The 21,216-nt window shown below is 41.9% G+C and overlaps 1 protein-coding gene across 1 annotated transcript in view; it reads left to right on the top strand.

Annotated features, from left to right (window-relative positions):
• The window catches only part of LOC145415629 (transient receptor potential cation channel subfamily M member 8-like), a 318,353-nt gene that overhangs the window by 185,976 nt on the left and 111,161 nt on the right, over window positions 1-21,216 (top strand). Inside the window, exons 13-14 of the mRNA XM_080284850.1 lie at window positions 9,124-9,330; window positions 10,071-10,167. Of these exons, the coding sequence (XP_080140976.1) occupies window positions 9,124-9,330; window positions 10,071-10,167 (304 nt within the window). The remainder of the gene's footprint in view (window positions 1-9,123; window positions 9,331-10,070; window positions 10,168-21,216) is intronic.

Here is a 21,216-nt window from a genome sequence, read left to right as displayed (position 1 = left end):
TAGGAGAAGGGATCTTTATTTTGTTTTTGTTGATTTGGAAAAGGCCTTTGACAGAGTCCCTAGAGAGGTGGTGAAGTGGGCAAGGAGAAAGCTTGGCTTGGAGGAGTGGCTGGTTAGGGTGGTTATGGCCATGTATGTGGGTGCTCACACCCAGGTGAGAGTGAATGGAGATTTGAGTGATGAGTTTTCCGTGAATATTGGTGTGCATCAGGGGTCAGTCTTGAGTCCCATGTTGTTTATCATGGTACCTGAAGCCCTTTCACGTGACTTTAGAAACGGACTCCCGTGGGAGTTGTTGTATGCTGATGATTTGGTGTTGATTGCAGAGAATGAAAGGGAGGCAGAGGAAAGGTTTAGGAAGTGGAGAGATGGTATGGGGCAAAAGGGTTTAAGGGTAAATGCAGATAAAACAAAAGTGATGATATCTAGGGTTGGTGGCGGTACTGTCAAAGACGAGGGAGAGTGGCCATGTGCAGTTTGCCACAAGGGCGTGGGAAGTAATTCCATCTTGTGCGGTGTGTGTGATAAATGGGTGCATAAGAGATGTAGTGGTATCAGAGGTAGACTGCGAGATAATGCTGATTTTATGTGTATGGCGTGCCGGGGTGAGCAGGTGGAGATCGTCAGATGTGAAAGGATTGAACTTGCTGGTCATTCTCTTGAGTGTGTGGAAGAGTTTTGTTATTTGGGAGACATGTTGTGTGCTGGAGGTGGGGCTGGAGCTAGCTCTGTGGCTAGGGTGAGGAGTGGTTGGAAGAAGTTCAGGGAGCTCTTGCCTCTCCTGACATTGAGAGGGCTCTCCCTACGTGCTAAGGGGTCTTTGTATGCAGCATGTGTTAGGAGTGTAATGCTGTATGGCAGTGAGACCTGGGCAGTGAAGGAGGAAGACATTTGCCAGCTCAGACGTACAGAAATGACAATGATTAGGTGGATGTACAGTGCGTCCCTGCGTCCAAGGCCTGGAGGGGCTGGGTTTACAATGGAAGAGTTGAGAGGTAGGATGGGACTGGAGTGTATTGGTGTTGTGATGAGGAGAGGTAGATTGAGATGGTTTGGACATGTGGAGAGGATGGGGGATGATAATTGGGTGAGGAAGTTGAGAAGTGTTAATATTGGGGGTGGGGTTATGAGGGGTAGACCGAGAAAGACATGGGACGAGGTCATTAAGTGTGACCTTAGGGTTAAGGGACTGAACAGGGAGGCTGCAATGGATCGTGCAGCGTGGAGAGCCGCCATTAGGTGACCAAGGCTGACACATGCAAGCATGTTGGAGCCTTTAAAAATGAAAACGATATATATATATACTTACAGTACATCCATCCATCCATCATCCAATCCTACATTGCCCCATGAGGAGCATAGGTGCCTGGGGCTAGGCAGTTGGTCCCGACATTTAAGATGAGAGTGAACATGTATATATATATATATATATATATATATATATATATATATATCATTCATTCATTGCCAGATGCCATGTATCCCAAACGGGGTGGCCAAGGGCTTAGAGTTAATTATTTTACAGGGAGGGGCACTAAGCCTCCACCAACCCCACTTGACACGTAGGGAGAACTATATACAGTATATATATATATATATATATATATATATATATATATATATATATATATATATATGTGGCGTCTAGAGCCAAAGGGGCATCCCCACCAATATACTGGTTTTGAGTTAGGTAGGGGAGACAACAGGCTTAACCCTCTTCTCAGTGACAGCACTGGTTGCCATACAAGATTTGGCCTTCTGGACAGTGGTAGAGAGGCTCAAAGTCACGTGGGTTTGTCCATGCTGCCGGGCGAACAAATCAGAGCAGGCAGGCATCTAAGCCACACAGCCCAAACCAATCAGCATTCTCACTCTCTGCTACTCCCCCAGAGCAGCCAATCAGGAAGCGTGTGGCCCGCCCAGTGTGCTGGTGAGGCTTCCCTCCCGTGTTCACTGAGGTGTCTAATTATTACGTATTGGATTTTTACCCCATTTATTGTGGATTATTGGTGACAAGATGAGCTGTTGTTATTGGGGTTGAAGGGGGGGTGACAAGATGAGTTCATCACATAATTACAGTGAGGAGGTGGTGCCTATAACCTCTCGTAAGTGTCAGAAACATGTGGAAGTGGAAAAAGGTAGAAAGGAAGAGGAAAAGAGAGTGGTGAGGGGAGACAGCAGGAGGGGGCGTGGCACCGAGGAGGCAGAGTTGGATGTCGATCTCCTAGATGACGACCCCACCATTTAACCCCCCACTACCCCTTCTCTATTTACTTAAGCACTACACTACACTTTTTTTTTTTAGTGTTATTATTTCAATCTATTATGGTAGAGGAAAAATAATAACTGCATTGACTTCAGTTTTAGTTGTCAAAAACGTAAAATTACAGTAATAATTATTCGTTTATTAATATTAAGTGAACTGGAATCTTCAGTTAATAAAGTTTTGTACATTAATACATTCGTTGATGTTTTTTCTGCTATGTTTTTAAATCCCTACAATATGTTATTATGCCCACTTATAAATTGGGGGTTTGGTTTACTACCTATTTTGTGGTTACGGTTATTATTGTTTTGTTTTTTTGGCTTTACATGTAGAGCATAGGCGCTGATGATCATTTTGATGTATAAAATGTTTGTTTATTGCCTTCTGGTTATGACATTGCCATAAACACAACTTTAAAGTGTCATAACTCAAAAGTACATTTTGACGCCGATGCCCCTTTGGTTCTGGACGCCTCATATATATATATATATATATATATATATATATATATATATATATATATATACATATATATAAAAGCAACATTGGGTCTGGTTAGTACTTGGATGGGTGACCACCTGCGAACACCAGATGCTGTTGGCATAACGTTCTCCCTACGTGTCAAGTGGGGTTGGTGGAGGATTAGTGCCCCTCCCTGTAAAACAATTAACTCTAAGCCTTTGGCCACCCCGTTTGGGATACATGGCGTCTGGCAATGAATGAAAAAAAATGATATATATATATATATATATATATATATATATATATATATATATATACAGTCAAGTCGCCTATGGCGCGTGCTTCTATGGCATGGTTTCCTGTGACACGGCAAGGTGCCAGATCCCCCCCAAAAACGAACCATACGCACAAAATACCTATAGCACGGGCACGGCAAGGTTTGCAACGTGCAGGCAAATTCCCCTGGCGGTGCACTCCTCTGTTTGTAAACAAAGAAGATGGCAACCACTTCAGCTCCATGCTATAAGTGCTTCAACTGTGGACTTTTTTCTCCCATATGAGGAGGTTAAACTTCAGCAAATTCATTGTGTTAAGTAATGAAACATTAAAGATTCTTTGGGTATTGTGACTAGTGTACAGGTTTGTTCGTAAAACCGCTATGAACGGGTTAGTGATGAAGCACCTATCTCTGGGCTAAGATAAAGTATAATGCCCCCCATCACCACCATCATATATATAAGATTGAGTATTAATGTGTTAAATATGAGTTTTGTTGACACTTGAGCATATAAGCTTTATCAAATAAACTTCTTCAATCAGTGTTTGACCAGGCAGCCTCTGCCATCTTTACTGTTTTGATCGGTCAGCTGATCTGTGTCTACTTGGCCTAGCTTTTTTTTCGCTCGATCTACAGCGTGTGGTATTGCCCAAGTAGACACAAGGCTGATCTCCCTCCCATTTTTTGTGCCTAGTTTTACGTGTAATACATGCATTGACTGATTGCTTGATTGTGTGCATGTGTAAAATGGGGAAAAATGGAGAAAAGTGAGGTGAAAAGGGGGACTTTGGGCGAACGCCCAGCACCAAATTCCATTTTTCCTATAGGTTTAGTTATTTGTATGGCACGGTTTTCTATGGCACGTGCGCAGTCCAGAACCAATTAGCTGCGCCTTAGGCCACTTGATTGTATATGGGGTGGATGTGCATTTGGTTGAGAAGATTAGGAGAAATACACTGAGGTGGTTTGGACATGTGAAGAGAATGGAGAATGAAAGACTGACTAAGAGGGTGTATGTAAGTGAGGTGGAGGGAGGGAGAGGGAGAGGTGACCGAGGATGAGGTGGAGGGATGGAGTTGAGAGGTATATGAGGGAGGGGGGGGTGAGTTGGGGGGAGGGTAGTCAAATGGTGGGTGACAGAGCGACTTGGAGGTGTTTTGTCTGCGGCCACCCTTTGCGGGATTAGGGGGTCAGGCTATAGTTAGATAGATAGATATATATATATATATATATATATATATTATATACAGCATATATATATCTGGAGCCTCTGTGGTACAATGGTAAAGTGTGCGTTTTTGTACACTGAAGAACGAGGGTTTGTACCCCACCAGGGTAATAAACTTTGGGAGCGTTCTTCTGGCCACGTACTGCATTGGCGGACACAAGGGGTGCTGTGGTTGAACCAGTGGCACATACTAAAGTATGCTTGCACCCAGTCAGCTTGCGCGGGCCGATTACACTTGTTTCACAGACCACACACACATCCAAAGCCACTCCAACACAACAGTTACACTTACAAGCACCTTTTCACCCTACATTTAATCTCTGCTAGACAGCCTAAGCCACTTAGTAGAGATACATTGGCTGTATCGTCCCCACTTCGGTAGGGATAGGCCAGTCCTGCAGTGGACACTCAAATGGCTGATGAGATGAGATGAGATGAGATATATATATCTATCTGTCTATATATATATATATATATATATATATATATGTATATATATATCCATCCATCCATCCATCCATCCAATCCTACATTGCCCAATGAGGAGCGTGGGAGCCCGGGGCTAGGCAGTTGGTCCTTACATTTAAGATGAGAGTGACCAGCCTCACTCATCCCTGAGTGGTATTACATGAGCAATCAACCCTAACCATCCCTTGGCTATAAACCTTCACTGGCTCAATCCGATTGGAGCGCAATAATTACCCACTAAAACCACCAGGCGCCAAAATCTGGTTATATGGTTACCACCCAGCATAGTAAATGCCTTCCTGGTGTACAGGAAACCATTTGGCTTGTCACTCAGTGTAGAGTCACCCATAGGCTGAAGGAAGAGGAAAGAATGAAGGAAAGAAAGACAGAAGAGGGAGTGTTAAGTCACCTGTAGGCAGAAGGACAAGGAAAGAATGAAGGAAAGATAGACAGAAGAGAATGGAAGGAAAGAAGTATGGAGAGGAAAGGGCAGACACCTGAGAGCAGCACTACATCGAGTGAGTGAATGGTGAGCGCCCCCACCTACCCCAAATATATATTTATATTTATATATATATAGTAATCCCTCTAATATCCGAACGCCCAATATCCGAACATCCCCACTAACCGGACATAATCGTCCTGGGATCCAATATTCCCAAAATGGGCCAAAAACCGCAACAAATTAAAAAAAAAATCTGACTTTTTTCCCACCCGTAATTTGAAATTGCCGCCTGGCGCCGAACAGCTGTTACACCATGGTCCCTTCACCTCTTCCTTCCTCCCCCCTCCCCCCTCCCCTGTCAGGGTTGCCATTTGGTATTTTTCTTTACCAAGTGTGGGCCAATTTGGTAATGAAAAATTTGTTTGATAATGAATCAGAATAATGCATTACCAAATGGATTTTTCACATGTATGAGGATACACAGGATGGAGATGGTGGATTGTTTGCTCTCTCTGATTAATCTGCTACCCTACATAGCGTGAAAAAAATCAACATGGTGTTAATTATAAGGAGAGTGATTACATGTATTTCCACTTGTATATATAATTAGTGAAGAATAAATGCTAGCTTTACGAATTTGGTAATGAAAAGTTAAATTTGGTAATGAAAGTTGAGGAGATTGGTAAGGTGGCCTTTGCGATCTGGCAACTCTGTTACCCCGCCATCACCAACAGTCACAGCCTAACTCCGATTGAGAGCAGATGCTCATAGCAGTGCAAGCCACAGGTGCTTGTTTTTTGTGAATAAACAGTGAATAAACTGCAATACCTCGCCACTAGAACACACAGGAATTTACAGCGTTGTGCAGTGTTAAGAAATTAGAATTTAGACTGCAGAGGATTAACTGTGGACTGCAAACTGGCGGTTCAAACCAGTCCATGAGCCAGGAACTTGTAAGTACCCAGAATGTTTAATATTGTATAAACTCACCTCTAAAACCTTATTTTATGGTTCTTTTGCATTTATTTCAGTCTTTTATGTCCCTTATTTGTGTGATTTGGGTCTTAAATAGGTGCAATGCATGTCCAGAGGGAGTTGTATAGGTGTTTCTCTGAGTTAGGGTCCATAAGTACAAGTCCATAAGCTGGGGCCCAATATCTGGACAGGACCTCTATCCGGACCTGCCTATGGCTCTGTTACGTCGGATATTGGAGTGATTACTATATATATATATATATATATATATATATATATATATAGACAGTATATATATATATAGACAGTATATATATATATACAGTATATACATACATATATACGTACAGTATATATATATATATATATATATATATATATATATAGACTGTATATATATATCTCTATATATATATATATATATATATATATATATATATAAATATACTGTATATATATATATATATATATATATATATATATATATATATATATATATATATATATATATATATATACACACTCAACCCTCGGCTATCACTCCCAATTGGTCCCGCTATTGCTGCACTATAGCTGAAACCGTGATAGCCGAATTGAAGAACTTATGGTAATAATTCTAACTGGTGCCATGACCTTAATATTTACCCCTAAGATACCTTTTTTGTACCACATATTAATATATAATAGTCTAAAAATGAGCATGTTTTATGATGTGATCACGATTCTTACAAATGCGCCTGACAGTTGATTCATTGGTGCTATGTTTCTTCCCCACACTTCGCTTGGTCTCATTATTCTCTATAAGTTTCACATTTCCAGTTTTTCTGCATAACTTAGGTTCTTCCTCTTCTTAATTTCCCTGCCAGGTGCCGCAGCATTATGTTGGGTGATGGTAGGGGGATGGAGAGGAGGTACGTTGGCCATGGTCATATAAAAAAGGTTATTGTTCTCACTATCACTGTTCACAGTCTGAAGGCACGCACTTGAATGGTTTGGCGGGCAGGAGACTCGGTCGGGCGGCCAATCAGTGCTCGGCTGGTGCTGACGTCACAAAACCAATCATGGAGTGAAGGTTTTGTTGGATGGGCAGAGCACTGGAGCCTGGCCTTTTTTAAATTTTCAAACATTTGCGGTGTGCGGTAGCAGGCATTTAGTGCATGATAAAGGTATTTGGGTAGTTTTTTATATAGGCGTGATAGCGAGATACACTATAGCGGAACCCGTGATAGCCGAGGGTTGAGTGTATATATATATATATATATATATATATATATATATATACAGTATATATATATATATATATATATATATATATATATACAGTATATATATATATACATATATATATATATATATATATATATATATATATATATACAGTATATATATATATATATATATATATATATCTCTTTGAGAGAAGTGAAGTCAGTGAATGTACAGCGAGGTTGGATGGTGAGGAATTGGAAAATGTGAGTACGTTTAAGTACTTGGGTAGTGTGATGAGTAAGGATGGAGGTTTGGAGGGTGAATTGCTTGAAAGGGTACAGCAGGGAAGAAAGGTTGCTGGTTCTTTGGAAGCAGTGATAAGAAACAGGGAAGTGAGCATGGAAGTGAAAAAGTTACTACATGACAGTATTGTGATACCAACTCTAACTTACGGAAGTGAAGCTTGGACGTTGTTGGAAGGACACAAGTCAAGAGTGAGAGCAGTGGAAATGAGTTACTTAAGAGGAGCCTGTGGAGTTACATGGAGAGACAGGCTGACGAATGAGGATATAAAGGAGCGTTGTGGTGTGGATGTGGATGTGATAGGAAGCATTATGAGGAACACACTGAGGTGGTTTGGCCATGTTGAGAGGATGGAGGGTGAAAGACTGACGAAGAGAGTGTATGTGAGTGAGGTGGAAGGGGGAAGAGGGAGGGGAAGGCCGAGGATGAGATGGAGGGATGGGGTGGAGAGGTATATGAGAGAGGGGTGTGTGAGTTGGGAGCAGGGCAGTGAAATGGCGGAGGACAGGGCGACTTGGAGGCGATTTGTTTGTGGCCACCCCAAACGGGATTGAGGTGTCTGGCGATATATATATATATATATATATATATATATATACACACACACTTGTATGTATATGTACTATATATATATATATATACACAGTATATATATATATATATATATATATATATATATATATATACACAGTATATATATATATATATATATATATACACAGTATATAAAATTCCTTTACTTTATTATTTTAATAAAAAAAAGGGTATGTTTACCATTAAAATATTTGATTTTCTTTAGTGTGACCTATTGCCAAAACTTTGAAGACAATCGTTATATTATTACCCTAGTACAGTACTGCTGTGGATGATTGATTGTTTAGTATTTTATTCTGCGGAATATAAGCAGCTTTGTTCAATTGCTCTGTTAAGGGGCATCAGTTCAGATTTTTGTTGAAAATTAAATTATGCATCGGTCTGCATGAACTTTACTTGATAATAGCTGTGATACCTACTTAAGCATGTAGAAAGTTTCAGGACAATACATGGAAAAAAGAAATAAATATTCAGTAAAATCTTAATATATTTAACCTAACTTTCATTGACTACTGCTCCCAAGTGAATAAACGTATAATCATTTTTAAAATATCAGTGATTAATTTAATCATTTACAAATAAAGCTCAGGGATTACTTTTGCCAAATATAGCTATTATCCATTATAATTTCATGTAAATTGATGCATAATTTCATTTTCAACCAAAAAAATGAACTGAAGCCGTGTAAGGTGAAAGAAAAAAATCAGAGCAAATATGAATTAAACATTTCATGATGTTATTGTCCCTGTCTTATGATGTTTCTGGAATATGTATCTGAGTCTAGTTTTGATTGATTAAGCAGGCTGAGCCACACTGGAGTGAAGAGAATCTCTCTGCTACTGTGGAGTGTCTTGTACCTTTCTTAATGTTGTTTTGTCATCTGTGTAACTTATCAGGACTGAACTAGAGGAAGCAATAATGGAGGGAGAACCACGAGGTTTGGGGGTGCCTGTTGTGTTGTTGCTCTTGGAGGGTGGGATAAATTCCATCCTGAAGTGTACTCTGGCTCTACGGCGGAACATTCCAATAGTGGTGGTGGCAGGGACTGGTCGGGCTGCTGATCTGCTAGCCTATGCTGTCTCAATGACCATTCAGACACCCAGGTAAGACCATAGTAGAGCAGGTTGAAGTAGAGTATTGTAATACAACTGAAATGGCATTTATATGTTGGTCACAGATGTATTGTCTTCTTATACATTATTCCAGACACCCATGTATGGAAAGGCAGATCAGATTAAAGTAGGACAAGGCAGTTTGGCAGACTACACTGTGATAAAACTGTGGTGCTAATATGGGAGCCATGTTGACCCAGCAGTAACATTTTCATTTCATGATTTGTGTTAAGGTATACCTTGTTTAGGTTGTGAAACCCATGCCACGGCAGACAAAGTCACATGCTTGCATATGTTTTTTCACCCTGTCCGTTCATGCCAAAGACGCATATATTTCTGACATGCTCAAGTTAGCCATAATGACATTTAGATATGAGCATGCATTGCTCTCAGAACAGACACACTTCTTTATTCATACTTTGCCAACTTGTGAAAGAAACTCCAACCACCTCTCAGATGGCAGCCCATACAGGTTCCATCTGGTTGAAGTACCTTCAACCTCTAATATCACCAGGCAGTAGGACAGAACCATATAGTAAAAGAAATATAGTTAACAGGCCAGGATAGTTCTGTTTATAATCATAGGATATTTCCTAACTATTGTGCTTGTAAAAAGAATGTCTCATTCCGTGGAACTTGAATACTTCTTTGCTTCTTAGAGATATTTTGATATTTCACCAGTACAATTTAGTTACCTAAGAGCATTTAATCTGATACCTTACTAATTTCAGTGGACGGTTTATCATGAGGAAGGGCCACAAGACACAACTCATGAACCGTATCAGCATCACCATGAGAGAACTCCAGAGCCATGAGGTCAAGCACAAGGTCAGTTTTTGAGAATATTCTAGAACTTATATGGTAGGGTTCCCATCACATCGCTTTCGATTGCATTGCCTCAATTTTGTTAACTTTACCTAATCTCCCATTTATCTTTAATAAGTCAGCAAAAGCCATGTTGGATACTGTTCATTGATGCTATACTAACCCCCCAACCTCTCTACAGGGGTTATAACCCCTGTAAAACCCTATACAGTTATACGATGTCCCATTCTCATTTTAGGCTTCGCGGTCAAGCTTACCCTCCCTGACCTCGTTGAACCCATGTTATGTCGTCATTGTTATGTGATACTTTGTTATGCAATAATTCTTCACCTCACACAACCCATACTTTGTTATGCAATAATTCTTCACCTCACACAACCCAGTCTCATAATGAGGCTGCAGTGTATTGTATTGTAAACTGTCCAGACATAGAAAAAAATGACCCAAATAGTTGTCCTGTAAAATAATTCAGTGTTTAGTATAGTATGCAGTACTACTGTCCTGTACTATATACTGTATATACAGTACATACCCACAAAAAAAATTATTGGCACCCTTTTAGTGTGATGAAATTTGACACACCAGATGAGAGCTCTGAAAATAAACTCCAATGTTAACATTCCTGGTTGGTATCCCTGATCTGCTGAAGCTTAGATCTGTATTCATAATAATATCGGAGGCTTTGTAGCACCACTTACAAAGCAGTTTGTTCTGCTTATTAATTATCTCTGCCTTTTACGTTACTTAGGGAGTTTGAGTATCAACATAGTTTTTATAAAAGTTATATACGAGGATGTTAATGTGTAACATACAAAATAAATCATTATTTAAGAAGTGTTACAAAAAACCCTGAAGCCACTGCCCATTCGATGCTCAAATTGTCTCGGCAGAAGCAGTTTCATAGGCAACACATTCCTCACATTATGGTAAAACCTTGATATAACGGACTTCAGTATACTGGAATTCGCTTTTATCAAACTTGAGGAGCTTACAGGACCAAATTCTTAAACAGTAATACCTCGATATACGATACCCCTAGATTTGATACCTTGGCTTAACGATGGGGGTAGAAATACTACCATACCCTGCCTAACGATGGCCAAACTATGGTTTTAAAAATGGGTTTTGATATTTTTTATCGATTCTGATGATATTTTAGACAAAAGTTGTGTGTTAATGTTGATTTATAAACTGTTTTTAGAAATAGATTAATGTGTTTTAGCCATAGGTGGGTTGAACATTGTCATTTTGGGGTACAGTTTACTAAGCTTGATTTTTTCCATACTTATATTTGGCAATTTTCAGATTTTATTTGTTGATTTTGGTGAGTTATTTACAGGTGTTAGGCTTAGGTTAGCTTCCTTGACAACTGTTAGGCCATTTAGATAGGCTTTAAACTTATTTTTGGGCTCATTTGGGTGGGTTTTGGCTTGATCTGGGGGGCAACCCTAGATTGGTAAACGCTCCACATTGCTTTACTTGTTAAAAGTACCCCAATGTATGACACCCCACCTAATGATGGGGTTTTACCTAACCAATTACATCATTAAACCAGGGTATGCCTGTATATAGGGAAAAGTTCTGATAATGCCTGAAGCGTTTCGGACTGCCTGGCCTCAGTCCAGCTTGGGCAGGGGGATGGTGGAGGATGAGTATGTTGGGTAGATTGTCATGACCTTGATGATGGGCGTTGGATGAGCATTGGGTAGATTGTCATGACCTTAATGGTGGGTGTTGGATGGGCATTGGGTAATTGTTGTAACCTTGATGATGGGCATTGGATGGGCATTGGGTGGTTGTCGTGACTTTAATGATGGGCTTTGGATGGGCGTTGGGTGGTTTTCCTGACCTCAGTGATGAGCATTGTATGGGCATTGGGTGATTGTTGTGACCTCAGTGATGGGCATTGGATGGGCATTGGGTGACTGTTGTGACCTTGATGATGGGTGTTGGATGGGCATTGTAGTGGGTCAGGATCTTGAGGATGTAGATTGCCAGATATGAGCAGGGGATCAGGTGTATAATGATGCAAAAGTGCTGATGAAAAAAAGAAGTTGGTGCAATCCGGACTGATGTCTGATATATCGGAAAAAGTCCAGGTTAGCAGGGGGAAGTCTGGATGTCGCTTTTATTGGATTTTCGCTTTTTTCGGAATGGCTTGGGCCCCAATTAGTCTGTTACATTGAGGTTTTACTGTATAAGCAAATCAAGAACCATCTGAGGCAAAGGCCTATCCTATAATAATCGAATATGCCTGCAGATCACCCCTTCCACAATGTTGTTGTCATCTTCGTCAGACTGGTGTTATACCATTCTGAGTTTCATAATCCATTCACTACTTCATTCATGTGTCATTGATATGGTTAATATTATAACAGTTCTATGATACATTCTGTACGGTATATACTTTACAGGCATTGTTCATGGGGTGTTGTATGTACTGGGCAGTTATGTCTACATGGTTTGCCATCAGTCCATTCTTAAAATGCTAGTGGTGGTTGTCATTATATCATAACATGTAGGAAAATCCTAAGATGGTAAACTTGGATACGAGCAGACAAATAGCACACTGATTTCTGTATTATCTAGTGGATGATGCTTTGCTGGTTTGAGGCTTTCTTTCGAGCGTTATGTCCATTTCAGTGAAATATTCGTTATTAACGACGTAAAGCCATATCAGTTGTACTATATCTGGAGAGAGAGAGAGAGCTGGAGGAGAGGGGAGGGAAGAATGAGGGAGGGAAGGAGGATCAGGTGTACCAACCCTTCCCTCGTATTCACGGCTTCTGTGCCAGTGATGGTTGCAAAAGGTATCGATGCAGGGGATGTCGATAATTATTTTAGTGGGTGAACATATTGTACAGTAATTGCTGAAAAATAGACATGCAGTAATCCAGTAAATAAATGACATGTGGTATAGCACAGTATTTTACAGCAGAATGTACAACTACTGTATACTCACCTTACTGTAGTAGAACATTTTATTATTTCTGTGTGGTTTGTAGCATAGACGAGACAATTTTATTCTCTTCCCCAGTGCTGACTTGGGCACAGGGGTGTGTGCTGGTGACTGGGCAAACAACGTAAGCCCCTGTAAAAGATCTGGTACAGGTGCAAAGGTCACAGACTCCATGACAAACTTACCATACCAAAACCAGATGGCTTACTGTGACAGAAGTGGAGTGGGCAGTTGCCTGTGTTTTGGTTGATATTGGTTGGTAGTGAAAATTCTGTTGGGTAGAAAGATAGTTGCGATTATATTGGCATATGCTCCACAGGCAGGATTGGATGAAGCAGAGAAAGATAGATTTTGGGATGATTTAATACGTGTAGTGGGTGGTATGCGGGATGATGAGATAGTGATTTTGGGAGGGGACTTAAATGGTCATGTAGGTGAAGCAGCACAAGGTTATGAAGGAGTGCATGGGGGATATGCGTATGGTATAAGGAATGCAGAAGGGGAAAGGATACTCAAGTTTGGGGAGGCAACGGACATGATTGTGTGCAACACATATTTTAGGAAAAGAGACAGTAGGTTAATTACGTATGAGTCTGGGGGAAATAGCAGTCAGATAGATTATTTTCTGGTTAGGAGGGCTGATAGGAGGTTAGTGAGGGATATTAAAGTTATAAGAAGTGAGGAATGTGTGCAGCAGCACAAACTATTGATTTGTGATATGGTGCTTAAAGAACAAGTGATGAAAAAGAGGACTTATGTACCTAGGAGGAAAATATGGAAGCTGAAAAACCAAGCAGTAAGGGATGCCTTCTATAGCGAGTTGAGGAGAGTGGTGGCTGAACAGGGAGCTGTAGACAGAGACGTTAATGAACAGTACAGAGCCCTCAAGAACAATTTCTTGAGAGTTACTGATGTAACATGCGGTTGGACAAGAGGACCACCAAGACATAAAGTAACTTGGTGGTGGGATGAGGGTGTAGAAGCTGCAGTTAAGGAGAAAAGAAGGCTTTTCCGGGAATGGAAGAAGGGTGGTAGCAAAGAGTAATATTTGGCTGCCAAGTGTAGGACTAGAAGAGAGGTGTACAGGGCAAAGTCTGAGTCACGGAGACTATTACTTGATAACTTAAATCATGGGGAAAGGAAAAATATATTTAGGGTGGCAGGTCAAGTGAAGAGAGATAATCGGAATATTATAGGTGGGCAGTGTGTGAAGAATGATAAAGGAAGGGTAGTGGTGAACAGTGAGGATATTAAAGATGCATGGAGAGAGCATTATAACCGGTTGTTGAATGAGGAGTTTGACTGGGACAAGGAAGATTTGGAGCCAGCAGATCCAGTGTCTGGCCCTTGGCCTTAGATTGATACTGCTACTGTGAGTGAGGCAATAGGCAGGATGAGGGTGGGGAAGGCATCAGGTGTGTCTGGGTTGACTGCCGAAATGTTGAAGGCCTCAGGCGATGTAGGGGTGAGTTTAGTCACTGACCTGATTAATAGGATCATTTATGAGTGTGTTGTCCCAGATGATTGGGTGAGGAGTGTAATTGTAAATGTGTATAAAGGGAAGGGTGATGCCCTGGAAAGAGGAAATTTTAGAGGTATAAAGCTTTTAGATCAGATAATGAAGGTAATGGAGAGAGTTTTAGAAGGTATGATTAGAGAAAGAGTGAATATAGATGAGATGCAGTTTGGGTTTATGCCAGGTAGGGGGACCACTGATGCTATATTCATTGTTCGACAGCTTCAGGAAAAATATATTGGTAGGAGAAGGGATCTTTATTTTGTTTTTGTTGATTTGGAAAAGAGCCTTTGACAGAGTCCCTAGAGAGGTGGTGAAGTGGGCAATGAGAAAGCTTGGCTTGGAGGAGTGGCTGGTTAGGGTGGTTATGGCTATGTATGTGGGTGCTCACACCCAGGTAAGAGTGAATGGAGATTTGAGTGATGAGTTTTCCGTGAATATTGGTGTGCATCAGGGGTCAGTCTTGAGTCCCATGTTGTTATCATGGTACCTGAAGCCCTTTCACGTGACTTTAGAAACGGACTCCCGTGTGAGTTGTTGTATGCTGATGATTTGGTGTTGATTGCAGAGAACAAAAGGGAGGCAGAGGAAAGGTTTAGGAAGTGGAGAGATGGTATGGGGCACAAGGGTTTAAGGGTAAATGCAGATAAAACAAAAGTGATGATATCTAAGGTTGGTGGCGGTACTGTCAAAGACGAGGGAGAGTGGCCATGTGCAGTTTGCCACAAGGGCGTGGGAAGTAATTCCATCTTGTGCGGTGTGTGTGATAAATGGGTGCATAAGAGATGTAGTGGTATCAGAGGTAGACTGCGAGATAATGCTGATTTTATATGTATGGCTTGTCGGGGTGAGCAGGTGGAGATTGTCAGCCGTGAAAGGATTGAACTTGCTGGTGAATCTCTTGAGTGTGTGGAAGAGTTTTGTTACTTGGGAGACATGTTGTGTGCTGGAGGTGGGGCTGGAGCTAGCTCTGTGGCTAGGGTGAGAAGTGGTTGGAAGAAGTTCAGGGAGCTCTTGCCTCTCCTGACATTGAGAGGGCTCTCCCTACGTGCTAAGGAGTCTTTGTATGCATCATGTGTTAGGAGTGTAATGCTGTATGGTAGTGAGACCTGGGCAGTGAAGGAGGAGGATATTCGCCGGCTCAGACATACAGAAATGACAATGATTAGGTGGATGTGCAGTGCGTCCCTGCGTCCAGGGCCTGGAGGGGCTGGGTTTACGATGGAAGAGTTGAGAGGTAGGATGGGACTGGAGTGTATTGGTGTTGTGATGAGGAGAGGTATATTGAGATGGTTTGGACATGTGGAGAGGATGGGGGATGATAATTGGGTGAGGAAGGTGAGAAGTGTTAATATTGGGGGTGGGGTTATGAGGGGTAGACCGAGAAAGACATGGGACGAGGTCATTAAGTGTGACCTTAGGGTTAAGGGACTGAACAGGGAGGCTGCAATGGATCGTGCAGCGTGGAGAGCCGCCATTAGGTGACCAAGGCCGACACATGCAAGCATGTTGGAGCCTTTAAAAACGAAATGAAAAATGAAACGAAACTTGGTGGTGGGGTTGCTGTGAGAAGTAGTGGACAGTTTGAATAATTAGGTTTCCATGTGTGCTTCCAGTTAATGTGGTAAAAAAAAAAAAATTACTATTACTTTCATTCAGCCAGATTATTTGCTTTGTCAGGTATTGCAATGTCGGATAATTGGAAAATTACTGTACACACACTCCTCAGCAGTCCCATTTTTGCTGCTCTTACACTCTGCTTTTCGTGTCCATGCCATACCAAAGCCTCACACGTACATGCTAATGTCAGGATTACCACACCTTCATGCATCCCTCGTCCCGTTGTTATACTCAGACTTCGGTTTCATATCAAGGTCTTCATAACACCAGTCACTTTTTCCTCAGAGCCATTGTTCTGCACATCCCTTGTGTATCAGCTCTCAAATCTATTAGTGAACTCAGTGAATTTTTCTATTTGAAGGTTGGATTTAAACAGGGATGCATCATGTCTCCATGGTTGTGCAATTTGTATATGGATGGGATTATAAAAGAGTTATAAGGTAGGATAGTGGATGTTGGAGTAGCCCTAATGAGAGAAGACAGTGGATGTTGGAGCAGCCCTAATGAGAGAGGGCAGTGGATGTTGGAGTGGCCCTAATGAGAGAGGGCAGTGGATGTTGGAGCGGCCCTAATGAGAGAGGGCAGTGTTTGTTGGAGTGGCCCTAATGAGAGAGAGCAATGTTTGGAAACTCCCTGTGCTGTTGATTGCAGATGATACTGTGTTGTTAAATGAAGATGAAGAGGAGCTGCAAGTTTTTGTGGATGAGTTTGGGTGTGTGTGTAAGAAACGGAATCTAAAGGAGAATGTAGGGAAGAGTAAAGTTATGGTCTTCGAGAGAAATGAAGTCAGTGAATGTACAGTGAGATTGGATGAGGAGGAAGTGGAAAATTTGAGTGCATTTAAGTACTTGGGTAGTGTGATGAGTAAGGATGGAAGTTTAGAGGATGAAGTGCTTGAAAGGAAAGAATGAGGAAGAAAGGTTGCTGATTCCTTGAAAGCAGTGATAAGAAACAGGGAAGTGAGAATGGAAGTGAAAAGGTTACAGCATGACAGTGTTGTTATATCAACTCTAATGTATGGATGTGAAGCTTGGACATTGTTGGAGGGACACAAGTCAAGAGTGAGAGCAGTGGAAATGAGTTATTTGAGAGGAGCATTCAAAGTCACATGGAGAGAGAGAGACTGACAAATGAGGAATTGAGGGAGCATTATGGTGTGGATGTGGGTATGATAGGAAGCATTAGAGGAAACACACTGAGGTGGTTTGGCCCTATGGAGAGGATGGAGAGTGAGAGACTGACGAGAAGAATGTATGTGAGTGAGGTGGAGGGGGGGGGGGAAGAGGGAGGGGGAAGCTAAGGATGAGATGGAGGGATGGAATTGAGAGGTATGTGAGGGAGGGGTGTGTGAGCTGGGAGCAGGGCAGTGAAATGGTCGGGGACAGGGTGACATGGAGGCTATTTGTTTGTGGCTTCCTCGTATGGGATTAAGGCTTCTGGCAATAGATAGATAGACTCTTTTCCCACCTGGGTTGAGGTAGGGTACAGAAAGTCTCACACCTTACTGTTATCTGTTTTTTATTTCAGACCACACCATTCATAGACATTTATAAAACAGTGCACCAGTCCATAATAGTAGTAGTAGTAGTAGTAGTAGTAGTAGTAGTAGTAGTAGTAGTAGTTGTTGTTGTTGATCATCTCGGGTCTGTGTGTTCAAGCAGACCCATCAACTGCAGGTAAGCAACTGTTTGTGTATGGACATCCTGTGCAATGAAATGATGTTCCCTTGTTCTTGACAGCACCTCACCACAGCGAAGCATGGGGAAAACTTTGGAGGTTTGGTTTCTGGGTGGACACTACATTTGTTTCCCTCTACCCAGTTAACTTGGGCACTATAGTAGGGTCAACATCACCTTCTTATCTGGTTATATGGTTATTGCCCGGTGTTGTAACTGGTTTCCTGGGTTACAGAAAACCATTAGGCATGTCATTCAGTGTAGAGTTACCTGAAGTGGAAAGAAGAGTAATAAAAAGTGACAGAAGGGAAAGGAAGAGGTTTGAAGAAAGACGGACAGACACAGAAATAGACTGAAGAAATAGGCAGCATTACATCAAGTGAGTGGATGATGGGTGCCACCATCTGCCACCTCCAGTAGTAGTAGCAGTAGTAGTAGTAGTAGTAGTAGTAGTAGTAGCTGCAGCTGTAACCCCAGTTTCATCTTAAAAATCCCAGTAGACTACTGCAGGCTGAAGTTGCCACCCTTATGCAGTCCACCATTCACTTTTCAGGGGATTGGGAGGTAGTTGACAGGCATTAACACAACCAGATAGTGAAGCTGCCCAGCTATGTCGATGCCACTACATGACGACTCTCCTCTCAAGTATCGCACGTCTGTAAAGAGCTTGTTCACTACAGTAAACTCTCAGTTATCTGACATAATTCAGCCAAATCCCCCACCAAATATTGCAGAATGCCAGATATTGTGTTGGTACCCCCAGTCAGCTATCCATTCAGCATTGAGCCAGATAATGTGTGTCTACTCTTAGCTATCTGTCTCCTCCCTCTATCCTAAAAACTTTCCTACAGTATTACCCATGAATAAAAGAGTTACAGCTACAGTATTACCCATAAGTAAAAGATTTAAATCAAGCATAAACTTCATTACAGTATTGATACAGTACACGTTTGCACACTAATTTCTGATCAGGGGTGCCCCCCTCCTATCCCTGTATACCAGAAAAGAGGGAAAAGGGGGATAAAATGAGCTTCACCCACCTCTACCCCAGCTCCCAGCCCTTCCCCATACCCCTAGTTAAACCCCCCAATCATTCTTAACTAGCAGTTGCATCTCAGGCTGACTTCATACTTGACACTCTTGTTCACACTACTCTTACACAAACATAAAACACTAGGATATGTAAAAAGTATATAATATAATTATCAACACGCAGCAGCAAGAAACTATTGCAATATAATGTTGACAGTAAAACAAAAACATTAACAATGGCCATCCCAGACCTCATGTGTTGGGTGCACTGCTTTGAACACACACACACACACACACACACACACACACACACACACACACACACACACACACACACACACACACACACACACACACACACACACACACACACACACACACACACACACACACACACACACACACACACACACACACACACACACACACACACACACACACACACACACACACACACACACACACACACACACACACACACACACACACACACACACACACACACACACACACACACACACACACACACACACACACACACACACACACACACACATTGCTTCCACAAGCAATGAAGAAAGTTAAATTGGGGAAAGCCCCAGGAATTGATGGAGTGTGTGGTGAAATGCTGAAGCATGGGGGAGAGATAGTAGTAGAATGGATGTGGAAGATGTGCAGATTGGCCTGGGAGGAAGGTAGAGTCCCGGAGGATTGGAAGTCAGGTATAATTATTCCCTTGTACAAAGGAAAAGGGGAAAAAGAAGTGTGTGGTAATCATAGGGGCATTTGTCTTCTTAGTATAATAGGAAAAGTGTATGGTAAGATACTTATTGACAGAGTTAGAGAAAGAACAGAGAAATTAGTTGGAGAAGAACAGGGAGGCTTTAGGAAGGGAAGAGGTTGTGTAGATCAGATATTCATTCTTAGATCTTTAGTGGAAAAGTTTCTAGAGAAGGGAAAGAAGTTGTATGCGGCTTTCATGGATTTGGAGAAAGCATATGACAGGGTGGATAGACAAGGATTGTGGAAAGTGTTAAGAATATATGGAGTAGTTGGGAAGTTGTTGAATGCTGTGAAGAGTATGTACGATGGTGTGAAGGCTGCAGTGCGTGTGGATGGTGAACCAAGTGAATTTTTCTCTTTGAAAGTTGGGCTGAAACAGGGATGTGTCATGTCTCCATGGTTGTTCAATCTGTACATGGATGGGGTAATAAAAGAGGTACAAGGTAGGGTAGTGGATGTTGGAGTGGCCCTGGTGAGAGAGGATAGTGTTTGGAAACTCCCTGTACTGTTATTTGCAGATGATACTGTGTTGTTGAGTGAAGACGAAGGGGAGCTGCAAGGCTTGGTGGATGAGTTTGGGAGAGTGTGTAAGAAACGGAATCTAAAAGTGAATGTAGGGAAGAGTAAAGTGATGGTCTTTGAGAGAGGTGAAGTCAGTGAATGTACAGTGAGGTTGGATGGTGAGGAATTGGAAAATGTGAGTACGTTTAAGTACTTGGGTAGTGTGATGAGTAAGGATGGAGGTTTGGAGGGTGAAGTGCTTGAAAGGGGTACAGCAGGGAAGAAAGGTTGCTGGTTCTTTGAAAGCAGTGATAAGAAACAGGGAAGTGAGCATGGAAGTGAAAAAGTTACTACATGACAGTATTGTGATACCAACTCTAACGTATGGAAGTGAAGCTTGGACGTTGTTGGAAGGACACAAGTCAAGAGTGAGAGCAGTGGAAATGAGTTATTTAAGAGGAGCCTGTGGAGTCACATGGAGAGACAGGCTGACGAATGAGGATATAAAGGAGCGTTGTGGTGTGGATGTGGATGTGATAGGAAGCATTATGAGGAACACACTGAGGTGGTTTGGCCATGTGGAGAGGATGGAGGGTGAAAGACTGATGAAGAGAGTGTATGTGAGTGAGGTGGAGGGGGGAAGAGGGAGGGGGAGGCCGAGGATGAGATGAAGGGATGAGGTGGAGAGGTATATGAGAGAGGGGGGTGTGAGTTGGGAGCAGGAGAGTGAAATGGCGGGGGACAGGGCGACTTGGAGGCAATTTGTTTGTGGCCACCCCAAACGGGATTGAGGCGTCTGGCAATAGATAGATAGATAGATAGATAGATCTCATCTCATCTCATCAGCCGTTTGAGTGTCCACTGCAGGACCAGCCTATCCCGACCAAAGTCGGGACGATACAGCCAATGTATCTCTACCAAGTGGCTTAAGCTCTCTGGTAGAGATTGTATGTAGGGTGAGAAGT

The sequence above is a fragment of the Coenobita brevimanus genome, chromosome 13, assembly GCF_032717465.1.
Source record: "Coenobita brevimanus isolate Jiangsu-jjx chromosome 13, ASM3271746v2, whole genome shotgun sequence".
Classification (NCBI taxonomy): domain Eukaryota; kingdom Metazoa; phylum Arthropoda; class Malacostraca; order Decapoda; family Coenobitidae; genus Coenobita; species Coenobita brevimanus.
Note: the sequence above shows the minus strand (reverse complement) of the source record. Positions and strands in the feature narration are given on the sequence as shown.